Source organism: Bos indicus x Bos taurus, chromosome 28, assembly GCF_003369695.1.
Source record: "Bos indicus x Bos taurus breed Angus x Brahman F1 hybrid chromosome 28, Bos_hybrid_MaternalHap_v2.0, whole genome shotgun sequence".
Taxonomy (NCBI): domain Eukaryota; kingdom Metazoa; phylum Chordata; class Mammalia; order Artiodactyla; family Bovidae; genus Bos; species Bos indicus x Bos taurus.
The window spans coordinates 19,263,150-19,291,137 of NC_040103.1; the positions used below are offsets into that span (position 1 = coordinate 19,263,150).

Below are 27,988 nucleotides of genomic sequence, written 5' to 3' on the forward strand. Positions count from 1 at the left end.
ATAAATCACAGCAAGATCTTCTATTTACCTCCTACAGTAATGAAAATAAAAATAAATGGGACCTCATTAAACTTAAAAGCTTTTGCACAGCAAAGGAAATCATCAACAAAACAAAAAGAGAACCCTGAGGACTGGAGAAAATATTTGCAAACAAAGCGACTGACAAGGGATTAATCTCCAAAATACACAAACAGTTCACGCAGCCCAATAATGAAAAAAAAAATGGCCAATCACCATTTGGGGATTGACGTAAACAGACATTTATCCAAAGATATACAGATGGCCAAAAGGCACATGAAAAAATGCTCAACATCACTGATTACTAGAGAAATGCAATCAAAAATGCAATGAGGTACCACCTCACACTGGTCAGGATGGCCACAATCAAAAAAATCTACAAGCAAAGGCTAGAGAGGATGTGGAGAAAAGGAACACTCTTATACTGTTGATGGGAATGTAAACTGGGCCAGTATGGACATTCCTTAAAAAACTGAAAATAGAACTATCGTGTGACCCAGCAATCCCACTCCTGTGCATATATCCAAAGAAAACCATGATCTGAAGAGAGACATGCACCCCAGTGTTCACTGCAGCACAATCTACAACAGCCAGGACATGGCAACCACCTAGATGTCCACTGACAGAGGAATGGGTAAAGATGCGGCACGCATGTACTGGAACACTGCTGCCGCTGCTGCTGCTAAGTCGCTTCAGTCGTGTCCGACTCTGTGTGACCCCATAGACAGCAGCCCACCAGGCTCCCCCGTCCCTGGGATTCTCCAGGCAAGAACACTGGAGCGGGTTGCCATCTCCTTCTCCAATGCATGAAAGTGAAAAGTGAAAGTGAAGTCGCTCAGTCGTGTCTGACTCTTCGCGACCCCATGGACTGCAACCCACTAGGCTCCTCCATCCATGGGATTTTCCAGGCAAGAGTACTGGAGCGGGTCGCCTTCTCCACATACACACTACTACATATGAAACAGGTAGTAAGGATCTACTGTATAGCACAGGAAACTCTACTCAATACAATGACCCACATGAGAAAAGAATGTAAAAAAGAGTGGATATATATAACTGATTCACTTTGCCGTTTACCTGAAATTAACATTATAAATCAACTACACTCCAATAAAAAACTTTTAAAAATTTGGGGAGGACGTAGGCGGAGAGAATTTATTGAAGCGATGGCAATGTTCTTTATTACCTAATTACACATTTGTGAAAATTCCCAAAACTGTATAGTAAAAAAGAGTACATATACTATATATAAATTATATCTTAAAAAATGCACTGTCCAGTTTGATTTTAAAGAAAATGAATTTTGGATAAACTGAGTATGTGAATAAGGATTTTCAAGAGAACCTGTTTTGTGTTGTCAGATAATTACTTATAGTTGCAAAATATTTACTGTACTATTCTCTTAAACAGACTGCTCCTTTCAGGGCATTTTACATTTGGATAAAGGCTAGCTGTTTTCTGGGCTTCCCTGATGCCAGATAGTAAATAATCCACCTGCAATGCAACAGATGTGAGTTCAATCCCTGGGTTGGGAAGATCTCCTGGAGGAGGGAAATGGCTACCCACTCCAGGATTCTGGCCTGGAGAATCCCACTGACAGAGGAGCTTGGCAGGCTACAGTCCATGGGGTCACATGACTGGGCGACGTTCACTTTACTATCTATTTTCTGGTAAGAGGTTAGAAGGCCAAGAATGATACGTGGGGTGCATCCCAATTAAACATGAATCATAAATGACACATCTTTGAAATTATTCTATTAAGTCCATGGGAAAATAAAAACAACTTTAACATCCTAGAGAAAAAAACATATAAGTATAATTTTTTCGCTAGGATGTCACTATAGAGAAAAAGATATAATGATGATTGTATTTTACTACCATAAATGTTATTTAAGAATGATAAATCTAACCCTAAACTTGACATCTTAAATACTCCTTATCACTCAAGGAGTATTTGTGGCTATTAAACAGTGTCATAAATATTATGCAGGCTGTAACTATGTATTGGTATATAAAATGTAGGAAGCTTTCCTTGGTCAAAAGACACACATCAAATACATCTCAATACATCTCTGCCACCTTTAACCAACTCTGAGACAAGCCAGCTTTCTGGATTCCCAGGCTGCCTTTGCCTCTTGTTACTATGAGGGCTAAACTGCTCTCGGTAGCTTCAGTCTATTTATAGAAACCCCAATACACGCTTTTAATCCAAACCTTCCACATCACTGTCTATTCTATGTCATTCTGCCGGTCAAGCCCCAGAAACAAAAATTAGGTGTTTAGTTTTAAGTTTTGTGAATCAATAGCTATAAAAATTATGTACCATCTTTCTTTGGACATGCTACTGTTACATTAGCAAACTAAAGGAAGGAAGTCACGTTGGCAAAAAATAGGAAGGAAGCACATTGAAAGCCTGAATTATGGAATGGTCTATCCAATAATTCATTCTATTCATATCTGGTGTCTTAGAAAATACATCATCTCTAAGACCTGATACTCTCCCCTTCTGCTGTTAACTCTCAACTATTGAGAACTGAATACATATAGTAACTTTCTTTTTTTCCCTAAAAAGTCTTTAAAATTAGACTTCAGTCCACTAAATCAGGAACAACACGACAATGGGAATCTGGTTCATATTAATACAATTTACAGTCTCAAAGCACTTAATTATATCAGATCTCATCAAGCACTGAAAAGCTGCTTTCTTAATGAAGGCATACTAGTGTAGGTCATTCTCCTTCTCATGTCTTCTTTGATCTGTATTTAACTCGGGACAAGTTCTTTCTGGTTCAGTAATGATGCGCTACAAGTAACTATTACCTGATGAAGTGCTCCTGCTGGTAAGACAATGGCATCACCGAGGAACTGAACCAGAGTGCAGGTTTTGACTCCATATTCCTCAAGCAGTCTTTGACGAAGCTTTTTGTTCACATACCAACTCTGGTCACGTATTGGATCATGTTCTGGTAGAACTTCAAGGCCTTGTTCTTTTGAAATCTGAAATATGGATTACAATGAAAATATATACCCCAATTTAAATAAAGGAAATGGTGAATCCTGTTCAGCTACATTTCAATTTTCTTTACAATAAGTCTTTTATTCTCAGAATCTTCTGGAATGATGATTAAGCTTAAGTTAAAGAAAATCATGTTCTACAACTGGAAAAGCAAAAGGATATGAAACTGATGCAGACTGATGTAATGTTAAAAAAGTAAATTGTACTCCTTTCTCATCTCCTTTCACTATGAAGTTTTCTCTTTTTTAAAAATAGTAATAATGATCATTTTTTCCCAGTTTTTTTGGCTACACCACAAAGTGTGCAGGGATCTTAGTTCTCTGACCAGGGGAACTGGACTCATGCCCCTGCAGTGGAAGCACAGAGCCCTAACCACTGAACTGGCAGGGAATTCGATGATAATGAGGTTTCATCCATTTGGTTCCTTCCAGTAATTTTAAGGTATAGCACAAAGATGGGGGAAAGGTTAGTTTAGTAGCTTTCTTCCAAAAGCCAAACCATTTGTATATATGAACTTCACAGATATTTTTTGATGCTCTTCTTTTTTTAAGGTAGGTACAAAGATAAATACCTTATATTGCTAACCTTCTAACCCTTGAGAAATGAATTTCAAGGAACCTTTTGACTAACAAGTGAAATCTTCTGCTTTAAAAAGCATACTTTATAATAAATTAAGACTGGTAGGTGGTTCTGGGATAAGATTATAGTTACAGGGCCATAGCTCCTTCACTTTTATACGGACCAAAGACAAACGTTAAGTTCATTCAGAAAGAAGAATACGAAAACCAGCAATTATGGTCCCTTAAAAGAAATCCTTATCATTACAAAATTCAGAAAATATTGAGAAAATGGTTTGAACTAATTTCAGATCAACATGTCACTTTTTAACAAGTAAATTAAATTTACAATTACTCAAAATGTCAACCTGTTCAACCAGATATGACTCCTTAGGTCAACAGCCAAAAATATCAACAACATTAAAAAAAAATCTGCTTTCTTTACATACTTCTATGACATATTAAATTTTATATTCTATAATTCCAGTGACTACTTTTCACCAAGGGTAACACATGACTCATTAACAGGTTCTTTACGGGGATAAACAATAACTAGTAACTGAGAAGAAACTGCCATTCAAATTCCTCAAGAGAAAGGAGCTTTTGATTTTCAAATGAAAAATTCCATCCTCCTAAGTAAAACTTATTTAATCATCTTAAAATTATTTAATCATCTTATACTGCTGAATGCCAATGAGTTTACATTAAAAATTAAGTCTTCCTTCAAGGTGAAGAGATAAAACTACGTATGGAACCTAAAATTATACCTTCTGAAGAAATTCCCGTATCTTGTCAACATCTTTCCCAGCATAAATATGCCACAGAGCACCGGGTATTTCACTTGAGTCCTTCAATCGTTTTCTTAAAATGTCATCCAAATCTTCTTCCTCAAATTTCTTGAGTATTCCTAAAACGCAGAATATTTTCATACTGGTCAATAAAGACTACCAGAAATCAAGTGGCCTAAAATTGACCTCTCAGAGAAGCACAGTGCCTGACTAGACTGGACTCTTAAAGAGGAGATAAACCCAGTTATACATGAACACTGTGATAACCACAAGAGCAGAGAACACTGACCTGGGGACGATAACGTTCCCCAGTTCATTTCTTTCTGTAAACCAAGGAACAGGAGATAAAAAACCAAGGACCTTTACTCAAACTTGACCACCTTTTTTCTTCTTGTCCCAAACTATGATCATAACAATTTTATACTCACAGCATTTCATAGTTTACAAAGGACTTTCCTGACCACTATTAGGCAAGGATCATAATCTCTATTTTACAGCTGAGCAAAAGGTTCAGTGGGGAGAAAGGATTTGTTCATTACCATGACTAATGAACGGCAGAGCAAAATGTCTCATTTATTATTACTGATTAATCTATAATCAAACACTAATAATTGAGGTATCAGACCATTCTAATATGTTGACAGATTAAAAACTGTACACATATATATATGAATGTATAAACAAATGTTAACTGAAGTTATCTATGAGTGAAGTACAGCAATGTCATCATTTTCAAACTGCTGATTTCACTACAATGAACATTTTAAAGAAATGTTTTAACAGAAAAAGGAATCTATTGCTTAACACAAAGAATATATCAAATGTTTACTAATGATAGTGAAATCTTTTTTAAAGTTAGTTGCGAAGATTTTTTGAAGTCAAACATTAGATGTTTACAATATACAAAATACTATCCTAGAATGTTGGGGATTAGTTAAGACTTCCTGGAATAAAAGAGGCTATTAATAAGTGTAGGTAAACAAGACTATCACAAGGGCAATGATACAAGTTAAAAGGATGCACAAAGACTAGTTCAGTCCTCAAGTTTTGTTCTTAGTTTTTATTTTTGGCCTCACTGTATAGCAGACATGTGGGACCTTACTTCCCCGACTAGAAAGTGAACCAACGTTCCCTGAATTCGAAGCGTGAAGTCTTAACCACTGGACCACCAGGGAAGTCCCCTGTCAAATGTTATCTTTAAACGAAAAAGATAAAGAAAACTGTTACTGCTCTGTGAATTTTTAAAAGCTACTACAAAGAATACATCACATTTCCTACTTTATGATAGTGAAATCACAAGGACAAAGAGGATTGTTGGAGCAGAGAAGGTTTACACTTTAATAAAGACCTTGATCTGATCTGTTTTGAGGAATTTGAATGAATACAGGAATTTGCTAGGGAGACACAGAAGTTGGGGAGCCATCATAGGTGGAGGAGAAAGCATGTGCTTAAGTAGGTACCAAACATTTCTTTTTATGGTGACCAACTATAAAAACTGGCAAATTAAAAAAGTCCAAAAATTAAAGTGCTAATGAACTTTTCTCAAAAGATCAAATATTATGGTATGAAAAAGAGGGATGGGAAATAAATTAGGAAGATGAAAGAGTTCTAGCATTTAAGGACATGAAAGAAAAGCAGAGGAGAAAAGCAGACTGTATAACCAACAACCACCTCTGTATTGTAGACCAAGTGCTACAGGGGATAATTTGAACGAAGTACAATAAGTTGCAAATGATTTACCTTAGTATCTGCAAGGGACTGGTCCCAGGACCCTCCACCCCCACCCACGGCAGATACCAAATTCCACAGATGTTCAAATTGGTTAAGTATTTTTACCCTCCCTCACCCTGTATACTTTTAGACCATGTATAATACCTAATACAGTATAAATGCTATGTAAATAACTATACATATGGAGAAGGCAATGGCACCCCACTTTAGTACTCTTGCCTGGAAAATCCCATGGACGGAGGAGCCTGGAAGGCTGCAGTCCATGGGGTTGCTAGGAGTCGGACACGACTGAGCGACTTCACTTTCACGCATTGGAGAAGGAAATGGCAACCCACTCCAGTGTTCTTGCCTGGAGAATCCCAGGGACGGGGGAGCCTGGTGGGCTGCCGTCTATGGGGTCGCACAGAGTCAGACACGACAGCAAATAATTATAAATACAATATGAAAAACATGCAAACAGTTGCTGGACACAGCAAATTCCTTTTTCATTTTTTGGGTGGCAGAATTAGAAACTTTTGGAGTACAGCATGTTTTTATTTTTTTGTTGGGGTACAATGTTGTGTTAGCCAAATTCAAGTTTTGCTTTTTGAAACTTACTAGAATTTTCTCTTTCCTCAATTATTGTCCATCCTTGGTTGGTTGAATCCACACGTGTGGAACCCGCAGATTCAAAGGGGTAACTAACTCTATGGCACTACAGGCTTTGAAAAGGTAAGTAAGCTGGCACCAAGGACACACATTTCTGTGCTAGAGCTCAGACTATAACTCATGTGTGCTTGACTTTCAAATCCTTGGGAGTGGGGGAGGTAAGAGTTTTTACTGATTCTAACAGTTAAATTAGCTGAGCAACTATGAGTTTCTATAGTTTTGGAGGAATTTAGCTTGTGTATTATGTGTGTGTACTCAGTTGCTAAGTTGTGTTCCATGCTTTTTGACCCCATGGACTGTAGCTCATCAGGCTCCTCTGTCCATGTGATTCTCCAGGCAAGAATACTGGGGTGGGTTGCCATTTCCTTCTCCAGGGGATCTTCCTGACTCAGGGATTGAACCCGAGTTCTGCACTGGCAAGCAGATGCTTTCCACTGAGCCACCTTGTGTATCACAGAGGCTGTTAAATATGCATGATCAGAGTGAAGACTGTAAAAAACTTCCAGGTCCTGAGCACCTAGCCACTAAGCTGCAGATACATTCTGGGTTCCAGAAAAAACTGTTGAACTAAGTCGTGGCTGGAAATCATGTATAGACTTTCCCAGGAAGTGCACATAAACCAGAATGGGAATAAAGTCTATAACTCTAGAAAAGTCTGTGATTCCATTATACGAAGAATGAAAGGTGTAGTGTTACTGAAGCCACAGTCAGTATTTGAAGAAGAGGCAGTGATTAACAGTGTCATTTATTACAGATGGTTTAAATAATAAAAGGACCAGGAAAAAACCACTGTACTGAACTATGACTGTCCGTGAGAGCCATAGCAACAGTAATCTTAGTGGGGCAGCGGGCAGGGGCCAACCCGCACTGAGCTGCAACAGGAAAGGGAGGTGACAGACACAGTGGAGAATGCCTCATGAGGGCAGGAGTAACAGGAGAGTGGCCAGAAGACAAGATTTGAAGAAGGCTTTGTGAGAAAGGTGGAAAAGTCTAAAGTTTGCTCCTACCCTCAGAAAAGAAGCCAGTGTAAAAAGAAAAGTTTAAGGACCAATGTCTATAATGAAGGGAATGACAGATGGGTAGATGGAACAAGGTTTCAGAAAGACACCCAGAGGGCAGGATCTAAAATCTATACACTGGATAGAAAATTTATTTCTACTTAGGAGAAAGGCCCCTTCTCTTTGGTATCAGAAGGGAAAAAAAGCATGCTTGAGATACGAACGTGTCTTCATCATCTTCAGAACAAAAACCTAGTTTCTCTTCTTTACTAAATGTTTTTAAGTGAGCTTACCATTTTATTTTCATACACTCAATAATAATATGAAAGGAGTAAATAAAAAATATTCACTTTTAAGACTTCCCTGGTGGTCCAGTGGTTGAGTCCACCTGTCAGTGTAGGGGCCGCAGGTTTGACCCCTGCTCCAGGAAGACTCCACACGTTACAGGGCAGCTAAGCCCATGCAGCACAACTACTGAGCCTGAGCCCTAGTGCGCTCCACAAGAGATGCCATCATAACGAGAAGCGTGTGCACCACGCCACAGACGCGCCTGACAGTCACAAAGCCCAGCACAGCCAAAAATAAATCTAATTCTTTTTTTGGTGGTGGTGGTACAGTTGTTGAGTCATATCCGACTCTTATGACTGTAGCCTGACAGTCTCCTCTGCCCAAGGGATTTCCCAGGCAAGAGTACTGGAGTAGGTTGCCGTTTCCTTCTCCAGGGGATCTTCCTGATCTAGGGATCAAACCCACGTCTCCTGCATTGCAGGTAGATTCTTTACCAACTGAGCCACCAGGGAAGTCCTAAAAGTAAATTTAACTCACTTTTAAAATTGAAAATCCTTTGTGTAAAAAAAAAAAAAGCCAGGTAAAATAATCATACCTCAAAATGAGTATTAAATATCCCTAAATACACTGCAATTTTGGGGGGAATCTTTGATGTTAACTCAGAGGCTGACATTCTGGATAGTATTACTGGATGTGGTTCAGTTCAGTTCAGTTCAGTCGCTCAGTTGTGTCCGACTCCTTGCGACTCCATGAATCGCAGCACGCCAGGCCTCCCTGTCCATCACCATCTCCCGGAGTTCACTCAAACTCATGTCCATCGAGTCGGTGATGCCATCCAGCCATCTCATCCTCTGTCGTCCCGTTCTCCTCCTGCCCCCAATCCCTCCCAGCATCAGAGTCTTTTCCAATGAGTCAACTCTTCGCATGAGGTGGCCAAAGTACTGGAGTTTCAGCTTTAGCCTCATTGTGGTTATTCAACTGTTTTTCCAAAACACCACTATTCTTAAAGTTTCTTTACCTGCTTTTGAGAGAATGCCATTTCCTTTTGCTATGCCAACATAGACTAGAATATTTACAACATCAGAAACTTCAACATGTAGATTTGTTGTTCCTATATCATGATCTTTAGCAGCAGCTACACCTGTGTATAAAATAAAATTTTATTTAACATAATACTTTATATACCCTACATATTCCTTCCAAAATCAACTCTATGAGGAAAGTCTGTTAGTTATAATTTGAGCTTTAGTCTCCTTATTCTAACACCTGCCCACAAAATATCAAATATCCATGAAATACACCATAAAAGTTAATAGAAAATGTAACTATATTTTTATGCTATTGGCTATTAATACCTAATATACCACTGGTCTGCTTCAAAAAATATTTCAAAGAATTATTAATGGAACAGATTTAGTAGAATCTAAAAATGATTAGACAATTTATCTTGTTGGTCAGAAGTTATTTAGAATTCCACATACTCCAAGCTGATAGAAATGCAAATATATACTTACCATAAGCGCTGCACAACCTGGGTCCTAGATCAGGGCGCACAAAAAATCCCGGTAAGTGAGAGGCCAGGTTGAACTTTCCTTCTGGATTACAATATTCTGGCAACGGCAGGCTTTTTAAAAGATCTTCATATCTGAATAACAACATTGACTTTTTTTTAAATAAAGATTTACATTCTTAAGTATTTTCAAATATATAATGTTCAAGTTGTTACACTTTCCATAAGGCCTCTAACAGTTAAAAAACTTTGCTTGGCTTCATTCAAACTTTAAATGAATGCATAATATACAATAAGCAAAGAATAGAAGTGATTCTGACTAAAACTGCAATTCTGCTTCCCTAAACACAGCAAACTGAGAGCAGCAGGAGAAGGGAGGTAGCAGCAGGGCCTCCTGTCCTTTGACAGAGCCCTCTCTTCTTTACTGACCCAGCCAAGACATTCACATTCCCCTGCCGAGACCACGGAGATTCAGTTCTGTAATTTTTTTTCTTACTTCCTTTAAATTGAGGAAGACACTACTTAAAGCTCACATTTGTAGTTTATTATCTCACTCCTTGGATAATCTCAGCTCAACCTCAAAAGTCAAGAGTCAAAATAGCCAAGTATAAAAAAATATACCTTGCTGGCATCATAGTCTTGAAGTCTTCTCCTGAAGGGCAGTCTTTCAATTTTAAAACAACTGTTTCTCCACTTTTTGTTTTTTGCCGTTCTATAAGAATGCAATTGATTATTAAAAAGATAATTTTTGCCTTTTTATTCTTATTAATGTTTGAAGAGGAAAGAAAAAACGTAAACTGAATGAGCACCTCTATTGTCATACAGTAGTTACTTCAAAGACTGCTTTTATTTATGTATTCATATAGTATAAAGATGTTTATTCCTTATGTAGATATTTGCAACATTAAAAAATTCTTTAAAAAAAACCTGTTTACAACTGTTACTAAGGTTAAAATTATAATCTTATTACATTTTTATTTTTAATTTTTCAAAATGTTTTACACAAAGTATTTAATCCAAGTTTCAAAAGTTTTTGGGAGTGGTTGCCAAAAAAATTCCCCAGGAATATTAATATACTGAATATGGCAGTAAGAAACAGAAGGACGTTTTTTGGCGGGGGCGGTCACTGCATCCCGATTTGTGTAATCTTAGTTCACCCACCAGGGATGGAACCTGGACCATCGCAGTGAAAGCCTGAGAACTAACCACTGGCTCACCAGGCTATTTCTAAATGACTTCTCTTTATCAACAAAGGAAATGAGGGACAGAGACAGGAATAGGACCCAGTCTTTTGATTCCAAGTACTTGTTTCTTTTGACCAGAAAACAAAGTAATACAAATGTTTCAAAGATTTAAACAATGTTAAGTCATATTTCCAATTTATCATTTTGGGAAGACAGGTTTAAGAAAATAGTAAAACAAACAACAAAAAAAACCAACATACTTGAAACTTCCTCAAAACCATCCCAGAATTCCTTAACATTGGCATTTGAAATAATGCTGTCTTTGCAGTTGAGGAGATCAGCTTGGTGGTCTCCAAAATCAAGACTAATTGAGTCCGCCTTCCACAAGCTAATGTTCATTTTCTTATGCACGCCAGAAACCACTGCAGGCTTATAAACGATAGATAATTAAAAATTAAAAGATATACATGGACACTTCAAAAATTTGATTTTATACACAACATACAGAAAATAGTTAATGTGTTGAATTTATGGACTAATTAATGACAAATTGTGAGAATTAAAGCAGCTTTTAAAAATAGTTTCTGACCTGGAAAGATGTTCACAATATATTTTCAAAGAGAAAAAGTGATAAGAGAATGCCATGTACTAGCAGAGTACACTGTCATTTTTGAAAACAATAATTATAATATGTAGTATTTTTCAGGAAAGAGTCTGAAAAGCTACATTAAAATTTCCATTTTTAAGCAATTTAATGTTTTCATGTTTTCTTTACGATTCATTTCTATAGACAAAACATACCTTGTACATATGTAATAAGATTTCTAAATATATAGTCTTTTGGATTAAAACAAATTATATCCATTTTGATTTTATATCACTTAGAATACACACCCATTCTTTACCTCTACAAAGATCATGACAAGTAAAAATATTAACCACCAAGCACAACAACAATAAATTTAAAATCTATGATTGATTCCCTCAAAGTCAATTGGTTCTTTGAAATCACATGAATTCCAATTTCCTCCAGACTCTCTAACCCAGAAACCAACAATTGAAGATTTGAGGTTTTAAAACTCCAATGCCGATGTCAAAAAAAGACCTCTAAGGCAATCTGATGCATTATTCTTAGGTGTTTTTTTTTTTTTTTTTTTAATCCTTTATAATAAATGAAGTAAAAAGAAAACAGAAAGTTGTGACTTAAAGAGTCTCTTGTGACAGATATTTTTACATACTCTTAAAACACATAAAATAAGTCTGAGGAGCCATAAGTGCAGAATAACCTCAAGCTAAGGTTGTTATCACAAAAGGTATGTCAAAACCATAAAACAAACACTACACTAAGAATAAGAAGGTAACAACTTGGGTAACTGCAACATTAAAATTCCTTTTAATGGGCTAATATATCCAACTATTAAAACAGGTCAACTATTAGATAATTAACTATGGCTGATCATTCACATATTAATTTCCAGACCATACTATGTCTATTCAGTAATACTTCTATCCAGCCTTGTAACATTGCTTATTACAGTAACCAGCAGCTTGGGAAAAGTAAAATTTTAAAAATATATTAGAATATTCTCAAGCAGAATTCTTAGGCTACTATCATCATCATCTTCCTGAAATACTGAAAGCCTTTGTAATTTGACCCCTTGCCTCTAGTCTTATTCCAATTCAACTTCTAATCTGCTTTGCTGTGTTAATCAATGTTGATCTGTACTACACATGAAATACAGCCAATATTTTATAACAATCACAAATGGAGTATAACCTTTAAAAAAATGTGAATCACTGTATCGTACACCTATGACATATAACATTGTACATCAACTATATTCCAATTTTTAAAAAGTCAACCTGATTACTTTGATTCTTCAATTAAAACTGTCATCTATAGGATAAAGTTCAACTCTTTAGCATGATATAATTATAACTAAACACCTCATTTCCCCATCATTACCCCACAAAACTCTTACATCAGGTAATCAAAGCTACTGAACAGTTCCTCTAACACCTGATCCTTTTTATTTCCAACCTCCCATCCATCTAGAAAATTCCTGAGACAACATCAATTTAGACTACCAGCCCTTTTGAATTAGTACTCCAGCTTAGCCATTCACTCTTTTAAGTTTCCATAGTACCTGAAACAAAATTCTTAGCACATTTAACATATTTTTACAAGTATTTATTTATGAGGCTGTTTAAGCCTACACAAACTTAAGTTGTCTAAATTGCAACCTAGCAATGGCATCAGGGATTCAAGGCAGAGCCAACCAAAAAAATATGTATTAAATACTGTGTATATATTTTTTCTGGGGTGAGGGACCAAGCTATCATCAGATTTTGCAAAGGACTAGTGACCTAAAAAGATTAAGAATCACTGTACTAAAATGGTTCTTACTCATTTTTACATAACTTATTCATTTTTATACTCTTATTGGCCAGCACAAAGACTAGATTTTACTAGGTGCTCAATAACTATCTACTGAATGAAAACAATGAAGTAAAATAGCAATCATGTTTTCCAGAATGCAAGGAAAAAACTGAACAGAACACTAAGTCATACAAACTCCTAATTTGTGCACTAATGTAGTAAATTACCACCTGAAATGTGTATCAAACATTATTATGTCAAAACTGGTCAAAGAGAAAATCACTTTTATTTGAGCAGAATTAAATAATGGAGTTTCTCATTTAAGATTTGATGAACTAACTTATAAATAAATGTCCTACAGTCAAAGGCAAAAACATCTACACTTATCAGTTCAAGAAAAATGCCTTCAGTATTAACATTATAATAGCAGATATCAATCTGTTAACTGGACTAAAATACAATGGAAAGAAAGGAAGGCGATACTAAACTTTGTAAATATATGACTTTATTAGAAGTCTGCTCACTAGCAGACTGAAACTGTAACATCAAATAATCAGTGCTTCCCTATTAATTAATAAAAATCAGGCCAAAAAATAAAAATTCAGAAATAATCATTCTGATAACTTTTCTGATATCTTCCAACCCAAATGTGTCAAGATTATCTTTCCCTTTTCTCTTTAGTCCTAAGGAGAAAGCCATTTGTCCTATTCAACCAGCTTCAGTTCCACCCAGAGCATACTAAATGAGCTTAAAATACTCACTTGTCCATATTTCCAACACTCTTTGAAAAGCTTCCAATTATTAGTATTTTTATAATCTTTAAGCCACAGAATATGCTTCTCACAGATCCAAGAATGTGGTATATCACTGTACAATTTATTGTTTTCATCCATGGCAGATTTTCTGCTTTCTTTGGGTTCTTCTTTGAACTCTGATTTTACATTTATCTTAGAGGCTTTATTTGGTGGAATTTTGTTTTCAACAACTGAAGCAATTATGTCATCAAGAATGTTTGGCATAGTCCTTCCACTTTTACCACTCTAATAAGAAAAAATAAATATTTTAAGCAGAAATGATTACATTTGGAAACCTCTGCTTTAATGTTCCATTAACATAGCAAACACCACCACAAACAATATATCTGGCTTCAAGAATCCAGCAAATGGATTTGGATCTCTAGTGCCTACCTACACTGCTCCTGACAATGGGAAGCAGAAGTTGGGTGGTCTCCATGTGAAAAACTGTGGGATCTGCAGGAACTTGAAGTGTGGTCTTTCTTACTTTTGTAACATTTTAGGATCAGGGTAGAGGGAAGAGAGATTAGGAAGACTCTCCCAACTTTTAAAAGCTGCTAAAAATTTGTGTCTACCTATGCAATTATTCTGTTTTTATTTTCTTTCTGGTGAAAAAGCAAAAATTGATGTCTAAACATTTTAAGTAAGAAAACTTGCATTCGCATCCATCCCTCCCCCTCACCCCCAACTAGATACATGGTTTTCAAATTTTGAAGGAGTATCTTAGGGCGATTTTGGAATCAAAATGTCCCTCCCTCAACTCTTTTAACCTGGAAAAGAAAATCTCTGGATTTTAAGTTACTGGAATTATAACGCAAATAGGAACATGCACAGTAATTTGGTATATTTGATTGCATCTGCATCTATTTATTGTGTAGTTCACAGCAAAGACCCCAAATCTAAATTTAAGGCCCATATGAAATACAAAAATCTAGCTTCTCACTCACGGGGGTTCCCATTGAATAAACCGGTGCAAAGGCAATGCCAGCATCTGTAGACCCCACGCGTAGCTTGCCAGCGGTTGTGGTCAGCAAATCTCGTAATGTTGAACCTTGCTCATTATTTTGGGATACAGGAGGTGATGTTCTACTATTTGGAGAATCAGGATCATCTTGTTCTCTCTCTTCTTTTATTTGCTTTTCAAGGGCAAATTCTTTGTTTTCTAAAATAAAACATTTTTTAAAATGCAAATAAAATTAAACATGCTATTAAAGTACAGACAAAGGGAGTCTACATTTTACAGCGACAGATGAAGCACCAGTGATTTAAGCACCTGGGCAAAGACAAGAGGACGGGTTAGATCCTTCAGGAGTCAAATGGTTTGAAAATGAGAAGGCCTTCCTCAGTGTTTTAGACATGAAGTGAGTTTGCACCTGTCACAAATGAAAATGCTATAGCTAAGACAGGGACAAAGTGAGATAAGTTACAAATCTATTGCCCTGGTGGCTTTACTGATGTGCTCATCTACAGATGATTCTGTACCTAGCTTTGATATGATCATAGGAAGTTGAGTTCCTAGTAAGAAACATGTTTTACTGACCCTAAGCCACAATGCAAGCAAAAGACAAAACTAAAGTGTTCTAAGTGGACAGTAGTACATTAATGTATAATAGTACACTGTTGATTACATATCTTCTATCAGACGATAAACTAGATTTACCTTTTTTTTCCTCTCTGGCCTTTTGCTCTGCAAGATCTGCTAACCAGTGCAGGGGTGACTGGGATTCTGGAGGAGTTAACTTGCTGTCTGTGCTCACATCACTCCCTGGACTGCTGCTGCCATTACTTTCGGGCTTCTGAGGGGTACTTTGCTGCTGAGACTCAGGCATGCACAGAGAAATTTTATTACTGTGATTAAGAACATTCTGTAAAACCTACAAAGGTAGAACAGTTGAATTTTAAAAATACTATCTCTTCAATTATTCAAAGTTAAAAGTAGAGGTTACATTTATACAGTAACATAGGAAATATAATTTACAAAACATTAAATCCTGAAGTGGATTTCGAATATCAAAGTTGATTCCTTTAACCATGCAGTTTACTTGAATAGAGAATTTTCACTCACTTGAGACACACCATTCATAGGAGAAAAATTTCCAACTTGTATATTCTGTTTGTTAGTACAATGACAATGGGATTTAATACCATATTTTTCTCTAAGAGTGTGCATCGCATCCAAAAGATCTGTCAAAACTACAAAATATAATGGTTAATTAAAAGGTTATCATTAGTTGTTAAGATTATAACAATTTTTTGTTTTTCTTGTGTCTTTTCACTTTTCTTCCATTTTTCCTTCATCCCTTCTATTTCAGGTTAGATCATTCAACCGAATTCATGTTCTCTATTCTTTCCTCTTTTACCTCTACAATGAAAAATCAGTATGCTCAAAAAAAAAAAAAAAAAAAGGCAGAATAACCTGTAATAAATAAATCGAATATACTCTTTTTCATTACATTCTAGTTCCCCTCAACCCCACTTTCTCAGCCAAGCTGCACAGCTTGCAGGATCTTAGTTCCCCAACCAGGGATCAAACTCGAGCTCCCATGCAGTGGAAGCATGGAGCCCTAACCAGTGGACAACCAGAGAACTCCTAGTTTTCTCCATCTAAAATAGTTCCTCTATGGCTTTCTTCATCACTGGGTTTGGGCTTATCCTGCTAACTAGTACACAGAGGATTCTAAGAACAGAAAAAGAACAATTCAAGATTAGATAAACCTTATTTCTTCATTCTACTACTACTACCTACTTCTAAGTAATCTGGGAACAATGAAGAGCTGTTACACTAAGTCATTAATGTATATTTATACTTACCAGAACCAGGAATAATTTGAGTTGGCATCAAATGTTTGTGATCATGAGGCTGTCCCTTCACACACTTCATCCAAGCATACAATTCTTTATCTGTAAGATTATAACATGTGTACTTTTATATCAATCATGGTTTTATAATTATAAAATTGATGGTATATATAAAAAGCTTAACAATTATATAAAATGTCAATGGTAGGCTTCATATGTTTGCTTCTTAAAGGAAAAATAACCAAACATTTCTACTATTCTGAGAATTTTATAGCAATAAGATATAAAACATATGAAATGTTACTAGCCTTTTCTAAAATGACTGTTCTTTAGTCTCATTAATGTATTAGTCACCTCAATATTTCCTGTAGCTAATTTTTTACTCTTAGCTATTTGTGGCAAACAGGCTTTAGGCTTGATCTTGGTACCTTAAACTTGTAAGTTTGAGGCTATTGCCAACTCATTTTTTTTAATGCGTCAAAGACATAAACTGTCAGAAGACATGTAAAAAGCTTCAACTTGACAGACAGTATTTATTACTGCAACAAGGCTCCATATCTGGAGTAGTCAGTGTTCACACATAGCATGAGGCATATTATACACAGGAAAAGTTCAGCACCCTGATCTCAAGATCTTCTCTATAAAACTAATGGCATAGATAACTACTTATGACATGGCTGTAAGAGCTTCAACAAATGTTAAAAAGCTCATTACATTCAACATAAAAAAATCTAGAACTATTTCACAGAAAGTTTCAGAAATAAAATTTAAATCCAGACAAAAACTGATTTTAAAAGTGTTGACTTTCCCTACAAACCCTACATAGTAACTTTAAATGTTCTCTACTTATATTTTAGATACTTAGGTTAGTTACCACTATATAGCTATAACCTGGTCAGTGTAAGCTTACTGCAGTATTTATCAGTGAAATAAGGAGATATATAAATAAAACAAATATATATTCATATATTCATAAGACACAATACAACTCAAGGCAAATAGATTATACTTTAAAAATCTATGGTTGACTAACAGACTATACTTTCAAAATTAATAGCACCATGGTATCTGACAGCAACACAACTTAGGTTTATTATATATACACACCTTATCTTGTTTAAGAAAGGAGTCATGCTTACATATGCATACAATATAAAAAATACATTAATTTCTTTTTAATTTGGCAAAAGGAAAATGAAAGTAACATGGGACCAGTAAAAAGGAATGGAGTTTTACAACAGTGCAGCTAGTTCTTCTCTCAACCGAAAATATCCAAATAGGTTCTTAAGGTTCTGAAGATACTTAATGGCCTACAATGCATTCCTTATTATAGCTTTACACAGGTGTAAGATACAGATCACAGAAACAACTAGCTGTGGAGCTCTCCCACTTGCTTAGGGTTCTTTGGTAAGTGCTGGGCATGTAAGAAAAAGGGGTGAGGCTTTAGTAGCCCTATCACTCGCAAAGCCACTGATGGCTACATCACAGTTCATCTGACACACCACTTTGAAAAAGAGCTGCCTGCAACGAAAATGACATTCACTGCTTTTAGATAGTAAATAGTCTACCATTAAATGTGATTTTACTTCTAATACTTGCACAATTTGAATCCTCTCATTAAGACTAGACCCCCCCCAAACCTTCAGGTTACTAGTATTTAAGTAGCTACTTCCTTAATTGTCTTGGATTAACTTTTTCTAAAACACTTGTACAGCAGGAGAAAAAGGTAAAATTAGTTGCTTTCTTTTTAAACTTTCTAATATCTTCCAGCAGGAAGAACACTGTTTTTGTACCATTATAATAAAGACTTTTTCGCTTTCTAACCAGGGATAAACAGTGCTAGTGGCAGCATATTCTTGAACATTTTGATTTAAGCTTTATGGACCAACTTTTAGAAAAATCAATTCACTCTAGCAAGTATTCAATTGTGACTTCATTGCTCGACTATGTAATTAATAGGTCCTCTAAGGGAATTCAGGCTCTGACACAGTGGACTCTGAATGCAACAAAGCCTGACCTAAATTTGGGCTACATTAAGAAAATATCTACCTGAGAGAGTGGATCTACTAATCAAACTAAAAAGGTATAGATTAGTTTTATTTTAGAAAATCTGGCTGTTTCAACAAGCTGTGGCTAACTTTTTTTTAAAAAATAGACTTCACAAAATTTCCTATTATATTTGTAATTAAGGAAGGCAGGGAAAAAAGCCTCTAATTCATCTAATTTTCCAGATCAGTGGTCCTAAAGAAAACTATCTTAATAAAAAAATTTCAATTTAGATGAAGCTGTAACTAACCTCTAGAACTCTTCCTTTCCTTTGCCTTGTAACAATCTAAGCAGACCACAAATCCACATTTTTGGCAGACCCAGTGAATGTTGAACAATGTTGCTTCACATGCATCACACATCTCCCGGACTCCCCTCACTGCTCTTTTCCAGGCAATTTTGGCTGAAATACAGAGAAATAAAAATTTAAAGGCAAACATGCTCTTTTCCATACAATTTTCACTGAAATGCACAAAAAACATTAAACCAAGGATTTCAAAGGATTTATTAACGATCCAGAGCAGATTTCTTTTCTTGATGTAATTAGTAATTCTCTTCAGAAGGAGGGTTTCTCAATCTTGGCACCCTTGACATTTGCATGAATAATTCTCTTTTGTCGGGGACTAACTTGTGCAGAGTAGGATGGTGAGTATCATCTATGGCTTCCACCTCTTAAGATGCTAATTCTCTACACCCCCAACACTTTTCAGTTAGCAAAGAAAGGCGCATTTATTTCATTCAGTTTGGCACCTTTCAGATGCTAGATGTCCCCTGGGGGATGAACTATTGACTTAAGGGACGCGAAAAAGAAGCTCATGTTTAGAGTACCTAGTATGTTAGGTGCTTTCCTTAGTAAATAAAATTACTTTATAAACAAATCAATGAGGTAGTTCTCATTCCCATTCACATTCATACAGTTAAACAAGGAACCCAGTTGAGATTCAAATATAGATTTATCTAACTGCAAAGACTGTGATGAATAAAAAGCTTAAATAACTGGGATGGAGTATGTCTTTATATGGCAAATGCTGAAATTTCCCAATCTCACATTCAAAGAGTCTTTATTGTGCCTCAATTATTACCAAAATGTTATTGTCATTTCACAAACTGCTAATCATTCAATTCAACCTCAAGTGGAAAATACATTAACTAAATACATTTAGGTGTATTTGCACATAAAAAAGTGTCATTATCAAATTAAAAGTAAACAAGCATAGGTAAGGTAAGATTAAGGACTTCTCCCATAGATAAAACATACCCCAAAGAGAAATTCTTAAAACGAAATGTGCATAGTTGCATGTTCTAAGTATTTAACTTTCTTACCATCCTTTTTCACCCAGGACAAAGCTGTTTTTTCAGATGTTACCAACTGACAGAACTTATCACCTATTATGTCCAAGATGTATTTTGATGTTTCTATGTCTAGTTCATCATCTTCATAATTTTCATGTGTCCATAAACTCATAGCTTCATCATCATACTGGTCAGGAGAAGAGAAACCATCTATTCTAACCACTCCATTTTTACTAAATGACAATCTGAAACATTAAAACATAAAAGCATTAACTAACAAGAAACAAGTCCAGGCTTAAAAAGTTATACAGTGAATTTATATTTTTATATTATAAAAACATAAATTACATTTACAATTAAAAAACATGAAAACAGGGTGGTTCTTTACATAGACAAACTTTACTAACAAATTTAACCAGCTTCTGACTCCCATAGTGCTTACAAATGGCAATAGGTGGTATTCATGTCGGGTTGTTTCAAGAAATAAGATCTTCCCTATCACTTAAGTCAACTACTTAACTCTAATCAAATGAAAACTATCCAAGTGGTTCATGATGACAAGAGTTAAAATGCTGGCCAAAAGCTGCCTTGAGCAATACAATTACTTTATACATCATCTAAAGCAGCAACCTCTACAGTTGAAAATGCTCTAAATTACCTTAAGACTGAGACTTTTTTAAAATGCTAAATTAAAAAGTACATTTTCTTCATTAATTAAAATGACACTTTATTAAAGTGATTTGGAGGAACAAGACTGAAACAGTGTATTAGGAAATCCATTAGTACTTCCTTCTCTTAGCTTCTGCCATCCAATTTATACAGCCCACTCAATTCAGATTCCATTTAGGGTAAATGGGAGGCAAAACTGCCATTTTCCTACAGGCTGATGGTTATTTTTCAGTTATTTTTGTTCTCACTCAACTCTCTGAGAGAGGGTATCAGTAATACATTACATATCACTCTATTTTTCAAATGGACAATACCAGCAACATTCCTTTACTACTTTTTCCTATCCTTTTATTACCTTTCCCTCTTTTTCTTAAAAAAGTAACTTTCTCCTTTCATTACAATTCATATTATTTCAGCTTGTGTTACATTTATCTTTCCTTAAAACTTTCCCAAAGGTTTTTTGGCCATGTATTTATTTTGGCTGTGCTGGGTGTTCCATGCTGCGTGGACTTCTCTGTAGTTGTGACAAGTGGGGCTACTCTTCAGTTGTGGTGTGTGGGCTTCGTCTGTGGCGGCTTCCTTGTGAAGCATGGGCTTTAGGACTCCTGGGCTCTACAGCACAGGTTCAATAGCTGTGGTGAACCAGCTTAGCTGCTCTGCAGCATGTGGGATCTTCCCAGATCGGGGATCAAACCCGTGCCTCTTGCATTGGCAGGGAGATTCTTTACCACTGAGCCACCAGGGGAGCCCTTCACAAAGGTTTCATCATCTCTTCAAACCTACTCTCCTGATTTCTAGCCACCAGGGGAGCCCTTCAAAAAGGTTTTCTTATCTCTTCAAACCTACTCTCCTGATTTCTTTCCCATCTTCTCTGCAATTCCATGTGGACTACCTTCTATAACAATTCTCTGAAGTTGTTTGTCCTTTGGGGACTGTTGTCTAGAAAAACCATGAAGAAATATTCAGTTCCTACCAACACATATTTTTGGGATCTCCACTGGGCCACAGTACCTTTATTTGCCAGAGCAAAGTGCTTTTTAACTTCTTAGGAAGATGATGATGATGATTTGGAAAAATAATTGCAGATAACATCAGAGGAGCACTTCATACAAGCTTGGGACTATGCTAAGGACTCTGTATACTTTATCTCATTCCACTTTCATGAAATCTCGGAGGCAGGTACCACTATCATTCTTATTATGCAGATGAGACAGGCTTAGCTATAATCCTACTACAGTTAATAAAGTCATACAGGAACTCAGGGATGGAGCTGGAACTGAAATCCAGGAATGATTGATTCTGGAATCTGAGACATCAACTAGTCTCTACTGGCGGGATTACCCAGCTGTTCATTAAACTCTTACAAATTTATAAACTTTTGGTATTAAAGTATGATTTAGTAATACTAATATTACAGTAGAATATGTTACTAACTATTAAGTTGCTTTTATATTTACCGCAACCTGTGAAATGTGGCATGCTACTAACAAATCTTTCTAGTCATTTTATAATGCTTGTAGTACATAGATTTATGGACTATCTGCTATTGTGGCTAATGCAAATACAAATGTGACATTATTTTGTTTTATACAAATAAATTGCTGTTTCCTTTCATTTAGAAAAAAACTACTAACACTTTCTCCTTAAGGAAGAATAAATCTCTCAGAAGAGGAAGGCCCTATGAACACTAGCAGTGAGAATATGAGTTTAGTCTAACATTTAACTATTGTTAAATTGGCACACAACACTAAATTTAGTATCTTTTTACAATGCTTTTATAATGCTTCAGAAACACAGGCTCAAAGCCTCATTCCCATCTCCAAAAGACCCTCAGAATGACAGTATAACTTCCAATATCTATTAACATATTTTCCTCCCATCACAAATTTTCAACTTACCGTCTAAAGTAGTAAAATCTACAAAACACTGGTGAGTGAGTTGGTTCTTCTCCCTTTTTACTCCGAATAAGTCTACATTCTCGGCACTTTTGCAAATTAGGCCCTATCTCACAGCAGGAGTCATCCTGTAAAAAGGATTCCCCAGTTTGCTTCAGCTTCTTGACTTTACGCCAATCTTTCAATACTGAACGAGGGATGCCAGCTGTAAAACCAGTAGGAAAGTATTAGCAAGACTGTACCTTTTCACAAAGGTAAACTCCTTAAGATAATATTCAAGTCAAGTAGAAAGATCACTTGGAATGAAGGCGAAAAAAAAAATTTCATGCCAATCATACAATTATGACCATGTATTAAGATTGTAAAAGATTACAGTCCTAGGTACTCATTATAACTAAAAAATCCATAGCAGCATTTTTATTATTCTACTAATCGAATGAACTCTTAACTGTCAGTATGATTGAAATGCAGACCTAAGTGAAATTTCCAGCTGACTGAAATCTTCCTAGGTTCAATATTTGTATCTTTTTAGTGGCAAATATGAGAATCGTTCATTTTCAATGGTAACCTAAAGCTAAAAATATAGTTCTACACATAAATTTGGTATATGTAAGAAGAGTCTCTTTCAAAATGCACATGAAGAACCTAAAAACCAAAAGTTAATACTTCTGGAAACTATAGGCTAGTTTCAATGTATTTAAATAGTTTTGAAATAATCTGATTCTGCAAGTTAAGTGTGAACCAAGACAAATGTTGATTTTATCATAATATTATTTGTGGGAAGAGGGCTAAGATTCTTCTCCTAATATCTCTCCCTTATTATAATGCCCTCCATTTGATATCAATATAGTGATAGAAGCAGTATCTTTTAGAAAAATAAAAGGGTTTGAGGGATGTGAAAGAAAAAAACCAGTATTAAACTGGCTGTTTTTATTGATGGTATAAAGAAAAGAAGGCATCAGAGAAGTCTAAAGAAAAACAAAACTCAAATGCACTATACCATTTAATATTTACAGGGAAAAAATTATTTACTGTACTCTGCATCACTACTCAATCACATTTATTAACTTGAACTTAACTGTTGTTATAACACTGGCTCAAGTAATCAGTCGTCTATGGAGCAACAATCACAATAAACTGTGGAAAATTCTGAAAGAGATGGGAATACCAGACCACCTGACCTACCTCTTGAGAAACCTATATGCAGGTCAGGAAGCAACAGTTAGAACTGGACATGGAACAATAGACTGGTTCCAAATAGGAAAAGGAGTATGTCAAGGCTGTATATTGTCATCCTGCTTATTTAACTTATATGTAGAGTACATCATGAGAAATGCTGGGCTGGAAGAAGCACAAACTGGAATCAAGATTGCTGGGAAAAATGTCAATAACCTCAGATATGCAGATGACACCACCCTTATGGCAGAAAGTGAAGAGGAACTCAAAAGCCTCTTGATGAAAGTGGAAGTGGAGAGTGAAAAAGTTAGCTTTTTAAGCTCAACATTCAGAAAACGAAGATCATGGCATCTGGTCCCATCACTTCATGGGTAACAGATGGGGAAACAGTGGAAACAGTGTCAGATTTTGTTTTTGGGGGCTCCAAGATCACTGCAGATGGTGATTGCAGCCATGAAATTAAAAGACGCTTACTCCTTGGAAGCAAAGTTATGAACAACCTAGATAGCATATTCAAAAGCAGAGACATTACTTTGCCAACAAAGGTCCGTCTAGTCAAGGCTATGGTTTTTCCAGTGGTCATGTATGGATGTGAGAGTTGGACTGTAAAGAAAGCTGAGTGCCAAAGAACTGATGCTTTTGAACTGTGGTGTTGGAGAAGACTCTTGAGAGTCCCTTGGACTACAAGGAGATACGACCAGTCCATCCTAAAGGAGATCAGTCCTGGGTGTTCATTGGAAGGACTGATGCTCAAGCTTAGTAGACCATGATGCTGGGAGGGATTGGGGGCAGGAGGAGAAGGGGACGACAGAGAATGAGATGGCTGGGTGGCATCACCGACCCGATGGACATGAGTCTCAGTAAACTCCAGGAGTTGGTGATAGGGAGGCCTGGTGTGCTGTGATTCATGGGGTCGCAAAGAGTTGGACACAACTGAGTGACTCAATTGAACTGATAGAGCAGCAAGAGCTCATAACATCATACCTAAATTAAATGCAGCCTATTCAATTTTTAAAAATATATTCACTTAAAAGCTTTACATTTTGGGACAAACAAATATTTGTTGACTCCTATAAGCATACTCATACTACCCATATTAATCCAGTTATATGCTAGACTTGAGATTTACAGTTTGTTATTTCTATCATGGTGAAAGAATAAATTGTATGTCCTACCATCGTGTTTACTACTCATGCCCATTTTGTGGATCAGAGGCAGTTCAAGTATTCTCCTGAGATTATATACTTTCTGCAGAAGCATACAGCAGAACTGTTGTCCTGAGTGCTCACTATCACCTGTTGATAGCATGGCACAGTACAGTTACAGCAAGATCACATACATCTTAACATAGGAAGTTCGGGGTTTAAACTCCAGGGTGGCCCATTTCAAACAGGCTCCAGTATCAAGCCCTTTTATGACTGCTCCCAGTTCTTTACAATTACATGTTCTGTCACTAACAAAAGGCAAGGAGCCATTTGGCTTAATCCACTAGAGAAACACATACGTGGGCACACAAATATCACTTATAGAATAAAAAATGTTTCCAGAAGGCTTGTGTAAAAGGCTGGTTATTTCTTCCATTGTGTATAAGACAGATTTCTCTGATGAACTATATAAAAAAATTTAGAGCTTCTAGAAGTCAGAATGAACAATAGAATAAATAGTACACTGCTGATACTTTTTGTTACACTACTTCCAATCATTTATTTACTGCTGCTGCTAAGTCGCTTCAGTTGTGTCCGACTCTGTGCAACCCACAGATGGCAGCCCACCAGGCTCCTCTGTCCAAGGGATTCTCCAGGCAAGAGTACTGGAGAGGGTTGCCATTTCCTTCTCTGCACTTATTTACTACTTTATTATATCAGAATAAACTAAGTGAAATCTTTCTACTTAAACTGAAAAAGGACTATTAACCAATATACTTTTACATTCCAGACAATGGAACATCCATTCGAAGTATGGATAACCATACTACTGTGAACAATTTAAATACGGTATTATAAGAAAGAATGAGACATTCATTTAAAAGCAACTTTCAATTCTGTGACAGAAATGAACACTTAGACCGTTTTTTAAAGTAAATGAATAAATTATAAAGATAATTTATAAGGTCATATAGAGTCTGTTTTTGATATTTTTTGCTTCTAGCCTAGGCCAAATGTGACTATGCTGAAATCCGTTTATATATTTTACTCTAATGTTATTTGAATAGCAAATAAAACAAAACTCCATTTTCAATTCTATGTATATAATTTATTGGTGCCATCTAAAATCTAAAAGTTTGAGACTGAGACACTTGGTCAACAAAAAAATATCTAACTCAATGGATATTTATTCTTCCTTTATACCAGATTCAAGCTTAGTTTTCTAATTTTCAGCAAATCCTTAAAGCAACTGCTCTAGCAACAGAAAACTAAGGGGGAAGAAAATAAGAAAAATACACACTAACCTTTAATCTGTGATACATGCCATCACCCACAAAATATTTTTTGAGGTACAGAAATGAACTCGGGTAACAGGTAAACCATTGTTTTTGTGTATCACAGGACTTAACTTAAATGTAAATTTGATGGGTAATTTCAGTACACAAAATAAAATTGTCTAAAAAATTAGTCAAGGAAAAGCAGACAACTTTTAATTATCAGTAACAAAAGGCAGCAGATATGAAGATATTTCAAAACAGCAGATAAAGCAAATTCTATTATACTTGGCTTTAGAATGTACGAAAAAACCACACTATGTTTATCTGTGTAATGACTATGCATGTATAATAATCCATGCAATCATATTACACTGTGTACAGACCTCATTCTTTTTTCAGTTGACTATGATTGATGACAACCCCAATGAACATCAAAAGGACAAAGATTTAATCCACAAGGGAGATAACCCACTCAGGTTTAGAATTTATGAACTCCCAATTTAAAGAACTTCTCTACAAAGCCCAGAACAGAATCAAATCAACTCTGCCCATAATTAACAGATGGTGTTTAATAGTCACTTAATATTATTTTGGACTTGGGAATAAACGGGACTTAGAGTAGTCTGTGTTACGCTAAATGTTATTTACTATGAAGGGGAGATTTAACTAAGCCTTACAACTTGGAGGGGGAAGTGTTGATTCCAGTCTGTCTTAAAACTTACTTTGGAAACATGTAGTCACCGTCTCCAAATGAAAACAGAATATATACTTCATTAAAAGCTAATTTTATAAATTTAAGTTTAGAACAATATTGTAAGCATTAAAAGCTTGAAGATTTCCATCTCTGTTTTCTGTAAGTTTAACTACAGTATTTGAATGCTGCTGCTGTTGCTAAGTCGCTTCAGTCGTGTCTGTGCGACCTCAGAGACGGCAGCCCACCAGGCTCCCCCGTCCCTGGGATTCTCCAGGCAAGAACACTGGAGTGGGTTGCCATTTCCTTCTCCAATGCATGAAAGTGAAAAGTGAAAGTGAAGTTGCTCAGTTGTATCTGACTCTTAGCGACCCCATGGACTGCAGCCTACCAGGTTCCTCCATCCAAGGGATTTTCCAGGCAAGAGTACTGGAGTGGGGTGCCATTGCCTTACTCAACACCAAAAGAAATGTTTTGTGAAACAAAATAGGAATCACACTTACTGACCACACTAAGCCTCTTGAATTCATTAGGGAAGCAAGCAGAACACAGTAGAGAGAAAAGCAACAGGGTGTACGTTGCAATTCTCAAATGAATGGCACGTATCCTGTACCCTCTTTTGTCAACCTCCCTCTCTCTCTCTCTTCTTATACCAGCATTTCAGTCTGGCAGCCTCTCTGTCTCTAGCTGAGCTTGGTTTCCTTCGTTCTTTCACTTCTGACTGTCCTTTTCTATGGTTCCATCCTCCTGCTTTTCTCTCCTTCACTTTGCCTCTGGTTCCCATACAGGCATACAGGAAAGACCTCATTCAGAGAAAAGGCCCAAAGAAGAGCCTTTGAGCATCCAAATGTTTATGAAAGTACTTCCGGAATGTCCACATTGTCACAGATATGTCATACATTGCATGTGGATGAATACACAGCTAGTGGAACTATGAACCTCTGTCTGCATTGTGCAACATACCTAAAAAAATAAGCAAACTGAGAAAATCTACTTCTAGAGTTAAAAACATATAGACATTTTATAGTGGCAAGTATCATTTATTCTTCCTTGGAACCACAAACAAGTTTTGAAACTTTTACTAA

General features: G+C 36.1%; 1 protein-coding gene across 3 annotated transcripts in view; it reads right to left on the reverse strand.

Annotated features, from left to right (window-relative positions):
• Window positions 1-27,988, reverse strand: part of JMJD1C (jumonji domain containing 1C) — a 316,152-nt gene that overhangs the window by 8,861 nt on the left and 279,303 nt on the right. For all 3 annotated transcript variants that reach the window (XM_027530802.1, XM_027530801.1, XM_027530803.1), the window contains 14 exons: window positions 22,618-22,819; window positions 20,081-20,295; window positions 19,008-19,160; window positions 16,724-16,813; window positions 15,978-16,105; window positions 15,573-15,786; window positions 14,860-15,074; window positions 13,880-14,158; window positions 10,999-11,167; window positions 10,176-10,266; window positions 9,559-9,689; window positions 9,063-9,185; window positions 4,359-4,498; window positions 2,839-3,015 (listed from right to left, as the gene is read on the reverse strand). In XM_027530802.1, coding sequence (XP_027386603.1) covers window positions 2,839-3,015; window positions 4,359-4,498; window positions 9,063-9,185; window positions 9,559-9,689; window positions 10,176-10,266; window positions 10,999-11,167; window positions 13,880-14,158; window positions 14,860-15,074; window positions 15,573-15,786; window positions 15,978-16,105; window positions 16,724-16,813; window positions 19,008-19,160; window positions 20,081-20,295; window positions 22,618-22,819 — 2,327 coding nt within the window. The remainder of the gene's footprint in view (window positions 1-2,838; window positions 3,016-4,358; window positions 4,499-9,062; window positions 9,186-9,558; window positions 9,690-10,175; window positions 10,267-10,998; window positions 11,168-13,879; window positions 14,159-14,859; window positions 15,075-15,572; window positions 15,787-15,977; window positions 16,106-16,723; window positions 16,814-19,007; window positions 19,161-20,080; window positions 20,296-22,617; window positions 22,820-27,988) is intronic.